The sequence below is a fragment of the Anas platyrhynchos genome, chromosome 14, assembly GCF_047663525.1.
Source record: "Anas platyrhynchos isolate ZD024472 breed Pekin duck chromosome 14, IASCAAS_PekinDuck_T2T, whole genome shotgun sequence".
NCBI lineage: Eukaryota > Metazoa > Chordata > Aves > Anseriformes > Anatidae > Anas > Anas platyrhynchos.
Window position 1 is genome coordinate 12,665,551 of NC_092600.1, and position 8,506 is coordinate 12,674,056.

Consider the following 8,506-nt stretch of genomic DNA (forward strand, 5'->3'; position numbering starts at 1 on the left):
TAATAGATAATCCCAGTAAACTCTAATAGGACAACCTATCTTGAGGCATCCTGGCTGGCAATTACGTATGCAGCCAGTCCGCAAAGTATGATACAAATAGGAATACGCTGGAAAAAAAAAAAAAAAAAAGACCGCAAAAAAGAGGCGGTCTCACCCTTGCAGTACCGGGCGACGGCTGCGGGCGCCGCTGTTCACCACGCAGGAGAGGAAGGAGCGGAGCGCTGTAGCCAGCCCCGCCCGCTGCGGCCCGGCTCGCTCGCTGCAACAGCGGCCGGATCATTCGCTCGCTGTCTCGGCGGCCGGGCGGGCTGCGAGCAGCCCCGCGGTACGGAGCCGTGCTGGAACGAGGCGGAGGAGCCAGCGAGAGGGGGAGGCGGAGGAGCGGGAAGCAGGGGAAGGGAACTAAAGCGGGAGCAACAGTCTGAGTTCGGAGCCGGAGGCGAAGAGTCGGAGCTGCGGCGGGAAGCTATCTGCGGGCGTCCAGTTGCGGCGGGGACGTGGCGGAGATGGGCGCAGCGAGAAAAGGCTGCTGGGGCCGGAGGCAGCGAGCGCTGCTGTGCTGCGTGTTGGTGGCGGCGTGGGAGGCGGCGTGGGGGCAGCTGCGCTACTCGGTGCCCGAGGAGCTGCCTAAGGGCTCTTTCGTGGGCGACGTGGCCAAGGACCTGGCGCTGCAGCCGGCGAAGCTCCGCGACCGCGGCGCCCGCATCCTGGACCGAGGTAGGACGCGGTATTTCGCTCTGCATGCCAACAGCGGCCACCTGGTGACGGCAGAGAGGCTAGATAGAGAGCAGCTGTGCCGGCTAGTGGAGCGATGCGTGCTGCACTGCGAGGTGATCGTGGAGGGCGAGATGAAAGTTTACAGGATCGAAGTGGAAATCACGGACATTAACGACAACGCCCCCAGCTTCCGCAACGCAGAAAATGAACTGACAGTGAACGAGATGGCAGCACCCGGGTCCCACTTTCCCTTGTCTAAAGCTCGTGACCCAGACGTGGGAGTGAATTCCCTGCAGAGCTACGAGCTGAGCGGCGACGAGCACTTTTCGCTGTCCGTGCAGGCGGGAGCCGACGGCGAGAAGCGTCCCGAGCTGGTGCTGGCCAAGGCGCTGGACCGGGAGGAGGCGGCGTTTCACGAGCTTGTGCTGAGGGCGATCGACGGCGGCGAGCCGGCACGGACGGGCACGGCGCGCATCCGCGTGTCTGTGTTGGACGCCAACGACAACGCGCCCATGTTCAGCCAGGCGGTATACGCGGTGCACGTCCCCGAGGACGTGCCCGTGGGCTCCACGCTCGTTACTCTCACGGCCACCGACGTGGACGAGGGAATCAACGGCGATGTGAAATACTCGCTTAAGACAGCGACGGACGTAGCATCGGAAACCTTCCACCTGGATCACGAGACAGGATCGATCATGCTGGTGAGGAGCCTGGACTTCGAGGAAGACGATTCCTATCATCTGGAGGCGCAGGCACAAGACGGCGGTGGCCTTTTCGACACGGCTACGGTCTCGATCTCGGTGACCGACGTGAACGACAACGCGCCCGAGCTGACTGTGTCGTCGGCGCTGAGCGAGATCTCGGAGGACGCGCCGCCGGGGACTGTGGTGGCCCTGCTGCACGTGCAGGACCGCGACTCGGGCGCCAACGGCGAGGTGCGGTGCACCATCGCGGAAAATGTCCCGTTCCGCCTGGAGCTGGAGCTGGACAATTACTACTGCGTGGTGACGGCGCGGGAGCTGGACCGGGAGGAGGTGTCGGAGTACAACGTGACGGTGTGGGCGTCGGACGGCGGGTCGCCGTCGCTGCGGAGCAGCGCGGTGCTGGCACTGCGCGTGCTGGACGTGAACGACAACGCGCCGGTGTTCGCGGAGGCGCGCTACAGCGCCCGTCTGCCCGAGAACAACGCCGAGGGCGCGCTGGTGCTGACGGTGCGGGCGTGGGACGCGGACTGGGGGCAGAACGCGCGCGTGCGCTACCGGCTGGCGGAGGGGCGCGTGCGGGGCGCGCCGCTGTCGTCCTACGTGTCGGTGCAGGCGGAGACGGGCGCGCTGTACGCGCTGCGCTCGTTCGACTACGAGGAGGTGCGCGAGGTGGGGCTGTGGGTGCGGGCGGAGGACGGCGGCGCGCCGGCGCTGAGCAGCAACGTGTCGGTGCGGCTGCTGATCGTGGACGAGAACGACAACGCGCCGCAGGTGCTGTACCCGCCGTCGTCGGCGGCGGCGGCGGCGGCGGGCGCGGGCTGGACGGGCGTGGAGCTGGCGCCGCGCTCGGCGGAGCCCGGCGCGCTGGTGGCCAAGGTGGTGGCGGTGGACGCGGACGCGGGGCAGAACGCGTGGCTGTCCTACGAGCTGGCCAAGGCGACGGAGCCGGGGCTGTTCCGCGTGGGGCTGCACAGCGGCGAGGTGCGCACGGCGCGCTCGCCGCTGGCCCGCGACGCGCCCAGGCACAGCCTGGTGGTGGTGGTGAAGGACCAGGGCCGGCCGGCGCTGTCGGCCACGGCCACGCTGACGGTGGTGCTGGCCGAGAGCGTGGCCGAGCTGCTGTCGGAGCTGGGCAGCGCGGCGGCGCCGGCCGAGCCCGGCGGCAGCCTGACGCGCTGGCTGGTGCTGGCCGTGGCGGCCGTGTCGTGCCTCTTCGTCGCCTTCCTGCTGCTGCTGCTGGCGCTGCGCCTGCGGCGCTGGCGCCGCTCGCAGCTGCTGCCGCCGGCCAGCGGCGCCTTGCGCGGCGTGCCGGCCTCGCACTTCGTGGGCATCGACGGCGTCCGCGCCTTCCTGCACTCCTACTCGCACGAGGTGTCGCTCACGGCCGACTCGCGCAAGAGCCAGCGGCGCTGGGCGGCCGACAGCTGCTGCAACACCCTCCCGGCGCGGCCGCCGCCCGACAAGGCCGCGCCGCTGCTCGGGGAAGACGCTGCCGGCGCCCGTGGCGCCCCGCCCGACGCCCTCCCGGTGAGTCAGTCGCTCCGGACACCCCGACGCCCTCCGTCTCGGCGCTTGCCTCCCTCCCTGCTCCTTGCCTTTCCCTTCCAGCTCTCCTTTTTGGCTGCGGAGGTCTGCTTCCGGGCAAGGCACAGGTTCATTTGGTAGTGGTTTGTGAGTGGCTGCTCCTCACACAGAAGGATCCAAGATTGGTCTCTGCTGCCAGCATTACACTTTATGCAGAAGTTGGTAGTTGAATGGTGGCTTTTGCCTTCAGCTCTTCTCTAGTTGGGCTTCTATGTGTTTTCTGCCATGCCAGGTGGTTGCTCCTTTCAACCCCTGGCATGTATCATGCATGTTTTCCTTTTGTTTTTACCTATTCTGATTATATCTACACTTGAGAGTATCAGGTGGGTAAGTTGTATCATCCTCATTCCCATGTGCTTGATCAGTAGTCTGAGGTTGTCTTTAAGGAGAATCTTAATGGTGTCATGTTTGAATTGGCTGCCTCTCCTCTATCATCTATTTTGTCTTTGTGCTACTGGATGAGCATGTGTTGAAATGTCTTTCAAGTGTCGATCTATACTGCTGTTTTTGTGTATGGGTTGGGATAATGGCCTTGTTCACTGGTGATCCTTTCAGGACATCTGTTTGGCTGATAAAATGATGAACAGGAATCATAAAATTTGCATTTGAGATTTCATAGAGGTGCTGTGTGTGAAAGGCTGTTGGAGGAAAGAGGAGGGTGAGCATTGACTTCTGAAGAAAGGAGAAGGCTTTTCTATGAAGCATATGGTATGGCAACAGCTTTGTTGTGGCTTCTTCACTTGAATTTGTGTTGCATAATATTTGGTGTGATTGAGGAATGGGTTCCTGAGAGTGAAGTGTATTTCTTTTCCTGTATTTTTAGCAGTTTTGCCTTGTTTGTTGTCAGTGTAAAAAGTAGGCCTCAGTGTGTCAGGGAATCCTGGAAAGACTGGAAGATCTGTTATTAATTTCTGGAATGGGGGAGCTGTTTGCATACACTTTGAAAGTTTACTGCTCTGAGGTGAAAGGCTTTGATTCCTTATGTTTCCTTAATATTCAATTGAATGATAAGCCCTTATTAGTTGCTGTCATACAGTTAGAAGCTGGTTATTGAGAGTAGTGCAACTGAATGCTGTTAATGTAGAGGAATGAGACTGAAATCTTAGTTCTGAATTTGAGAAGAAGGGTGTCAGTGGTGATATTGTTTGGGCAGTGGTATGACCTAATTGCGAATGGCAAATTCTGTAGCATATATTAAGTTTGATTTCATAGTTTTGAGAATGCCTGCAGCATTTTTGCACCATTGGATCCTGGTTTTGCTGTCCTGAAAGGCAATGCTAATCTTCTGATGCTAAAATGTTCTGTGCAGGATCTGTGTATGTAGAGCCATGATGTCTGTGTATAATGGCTTCTACTATCTCTGAAAATCCTCATTAATCCACCAGTATCTGCATTAGGGTATTGTGTTTCTTCCTAGTTGTAATTCCTTTTTCAGGCCTTTGTTTGCAGTAAGGCTGTGCTTCATATTTCCCATTTTTGAAGTGTTTTTTCATTTGAAAATGCCAAATTAGTATTGCAGCAATATTCCCTTGAGAAGCTCCTATCATCCATCTGGTGGCAAATTCTAGCGTATAAGGGAAACAAGTTGCTCACAAGACATATCATGAGAAATGGCCCTATAGTAAATCATTTACACTTCTAGTTTGATTTTCATTTGAGATAATAAACCGATGTGATGGAAAAACTGATGATAGCTGATTAATTTTTCTTACTATGATGTCCCCTACTGTATAGTCCAGAGGAAGATTTAACCCCTTCTGACATGTTTGCCACTCCTCCCAATTTTGTATCATCACTGTACTTGCTGATAGTGGATACAATTCCCTCATCAAGGTCATTGATGAAGCAGTTGAACAAGACCACACCGAGCCCCAACCCCTGGGGAACACCGCTAGTCACAGGTTGAGCCGAGAAATGTCTTTGTATGCATCTGTGCTGCTGTTTCAGTGTGCATGGTGGAATAAAGGTCTAGGTAACGGGTCCTTCTAGGCTTCATCGTTTGGATTTGTGCTGCATAACATTTGGATAGGTTTAAAAATGTTGCATGAAGTGTGAGACTGGATTCTGCTTTTTTCTTGTTCCATTTCTGTCCTTTCCACATTTTTGCCATGTTTGTTGTCAGTGACAAAATGCTGGAGGACCCTGCAAAGATTGGAAGATCTGTTATGACTTGTTGGACTGGAGAAGCGGTTTCCATTCAAAGTGTGACTATTTAGTACTGTCAGGACAGTCTTTAATATCCTCATGTTTCCTTAAAATGTCACTAGATGGAATGCTCTTGCCAGTGGCCTACATATGGCTTGAACTTGGATGTTGTGAGTGGTGCAACTGAATGTTGTGAATGCAGAGCAAAGATGGTGAGAGAGTTTTTTGGTTTTGTTTGTTTTGTTTGTTTGTTTGGTTGGTTTGGTTTGGTTTATTTTTTTAATGTGGAAAATAAGTGGTTCGGTATCATTCAAAGGTTTGACTTCCTAATTTGTGCCAATTACTGCAGCATTTATGCACCATTTTATCCTGGTTTTCTTGCCTGGAAATTCTCTGGTAATAAAATGCTTTGCAGAAAAACTGTATATGTGGTGTGATGATGCCTGCGTATTATGGCTTATAATGTGAGAATCCTCATTACTTCACTTCTATTTATTGTAACTTTGTGCCAAAGAGTTTCTTCATGGCTATAATTCCATTTTCAGGTCTTTGTTCCCAGGAAGGTTGTGCTTCGTATTTTCCATTTCTGGATAGGCTTTTATATTTGCAAATGCAACACTTGAATTGCGGCAAATCCTTATCTCCTTTGAGAAGGTCCCGTCAGCCACCGGGAGATAAAATTTTGTGTATAATGGGAAGAAACAGAAGCTCAATTGTTTTAGTAGAAGAGGCAAGTCTCTGTGGAACAGTGATTACACTTGAAAGCAGAGGGACATTTCCTTACTGCTGTATTTACAAAGACCCAGTCTTTGTTGCAGAAAGAATCCTCTCTGTCCCTTATCTCTTTAGGAGGCTTTAGAAACTTGCAGAGAACTGTACCTCCTTTCTTGGTGTGCTTTGAAGGTGTGCTTTTTCTTGGTGCTTGAGATTGGGAAAAGGTTTGTTGAACTTTTCCTTTGGTGAAATCTGCTTGCAAATTCTGGTGGTGAAAGAAAAGCATTGAAGTTGATTTGACATGTTGGGGGAATTTGATTTGACATGTTGGGGGAATTTTGTGTGAGAAGTTGTAGAAGGGCTGGTGGTCCTTTCTCTGCTTGTTTTAGTTATTCCATTCCCCACAAAGCTGTGGTTTATGCTCTTTGAAGTCTGTCTGCTCAATAGATTTTGCCTGAGAAATGTTATTGAGGTTTTTGGGATCTTTGGGACAGCTTTCTTGAGAATTCATCCCCTACTCTCTACCTTATGTGGTCCACTGCTATGAATACTGAAAAATATCTAAATATAAAAAATATAAATGTGTATAAACTAGATGCATAACATTTATTTTCTTCACAATATTAGTTCATATTAATGTAGTGGAAAAAATTGTCTTTAGAGCTGTCGATTGTATAGTCTGTGCACGTTGTGAAGAAGTGGGCTGGGCAATTGGTCTTTTAATGAAGTCCTTCTGCCTGTTATGAATAGGGAAGAAAAACATAACAGCTGGGAGTAGTTTCAGAATTGTGTTCTCTTGGTGGAAAGAGGATCCTTTGAACCCTGACCTCTCAAGAATGGTGCTGGAAGTGGCTTTGCTAGCAGACGTGTTCTACAAGAGCTGTATTCATAGAATCCTGGAATCCTTTAGGTTGGAAAAGAGCTCTTAGATCATCTAGCCCATCATTTACCCTAGCACTGCCATGTCTACCATTAAACCATGTCACTAAGCTCTCCATCTACACACCTCTGAAGACCTCCAATATTTGCAATTCAACTATATCGATGGGCAGCCTTGGTGAATACTTCACAATAATTTCAGTGAAACACGTTTTCCTAATATCCAATGTAAACCTCCACTGCAGCAATCTGAGGCCATTTCCTATTGTTTTATCACATGGTTTTTGCAACAGGCTGATTCCCACTTTGCCGGAACCCCCCTTAAGGTAATTGTAGAACATGGTAAGATCTGCCCTGAGCCTCCTTTGCTGTAGACTAAACAGCCCCATCTCCATCAGCCGCTCCTAATGAGACCTGTTCTCTAGACCCTTCAACAGCTCCGTTGCCCTGCTTTGACCTGTTTCAGCACCTCAGTAACCTTCCTGTAGTGAGGGGTCCAAAACTGATCACAGTATTTGAGGTGTAGCCTCACGAGAGCCGAGTACAGAGGGACAATCACTTCCGTAGTCCTGCTGGGTGGACTATTTCTGATACAAGTCAGGATGCTGTTGGATCTCTTGGCCATACTGCTGGCTCATATTCAGCTGGCTACTGACCAATACTTGGAGGTAGCTTTCAGCCAGCCAGCTTTTGAGCCAGTCTTCTTTCCTCAGTCTGTAGCACTGCATGGGATTGCTGTGACCCAAACAAAGGACCCATCACTTAGCCTTCTGGCCCCATAGACTCGCATATGTCTAAGAAGTTTAGCAGGATGCTGGCTATTTCCTCGTGGATTAAGAGGTCTTCTTTCTGCTTCCTGTCCCTATCTACCAGGTAGTCAGGAGATTGGGTACCCAGAGAAAAATAGGTCTTGTTCCTAAAGACTGAGACCAAAAACAAATTAGGGAGATCATCTCTTGTCACTGAGTTTCCCTTCCACATCCCATAATGGATGGAGCTTGTCTTTGGTCCTCCTTTCCTTATTTTTGTATTTATAAAATCATCATTGATGTCTTTAAGACAAATAGCCAGCTTGAGTTCCAGCTGGGCTTTGACCTTTCTAATTTTTACCCCACACAGCCTGAAATATCTCCTGAGTAATGGAAGTACATCCCATGAATTTCATTCTATCTAATGTTGAGGCAGATCAAAAAAAGATCTGTAGAGTGACAGTGAAGTCCTTCATTTGTGCAATTTTCATATTTTTGACTTGTTTGCTGTGAACTGGGCCTGAGTGTGGCAGAGACCCCTAAAAAGACGGGAAGATCTACTAGAAAAGAATTACTTTGATATATCTCTCTTTCAGTAAAGTGTCAGAGAATTATATGCCCTTTTCTTTCTGCTCTTACCAATGGTGAGAAGTGGGATGTTGTCCATGATGCAGATAAAGACTGTGACTGCAGAGTCAAAAGGGTGAGAGGCAGGCTTAGAGCCTGGAAATTAGTTGGATCAGTGCGTCTTTGGCTGGGGAATGCTCTGGTTTCATGTCTGATGCCAAGGGCTATGCCATTTCTGTTCTGATCATGGTGTCCCTGTCCTTAGAGTCAATGATGTTTCCCTGAGAATAAAGTATTTGGCAGAAAGTGTCTATGGAGTAGAGGTCTCTGAGGTGAAAGGGTACAGACTGGAGTCACCACCATGTATGAAGGTGAAGTCAAAGAAGAGCAGAAGGTTACTGTGGGAGCAGATGTTCCATGAAAGCAATAATCCAGGGCTGTAACTGA

At 51.1% G+C, this 8,506-nt stretch overlaps 2 protein-coding genes across 2 annotated transcripts in view; both read left to right on the top strand.

Moving 5' to 3' along the window:
- Window positions 1-8,506, top strand: part of LOC101796191 (protocadherin gamma-C5-like) — a 220,466-nt gene that overhangs the window by 3,592 nt on the left and 208,368 nt on the right. The window lies entirely within an intron of this gene.
- On the top strand, window positions 271-3,119 carry LOC113845191 (protocadherin gamma-A5-like). The gene has a single exon (XM_072023385.1). The coding sequence runs from the start codon at window positions 507-509 to the stop codon at window positions 3,084-3,086; it is 2,580 nt and encodes an 859-aa protein (XP_071879486.1). The 5' UTR covers window positions 271-506; the 3' UTR covers window positions 3,087-3,119.

Excerpts from the sequence above, each read along its gene's own strand:
- LOC113845191 (XM_072023385.1), top strand. The coding sequence starts at position 507 with ATGGGCGCAGCGAGAAAAGGCTGCTGGGGCCGGAGGCAGCGAGCGCTG.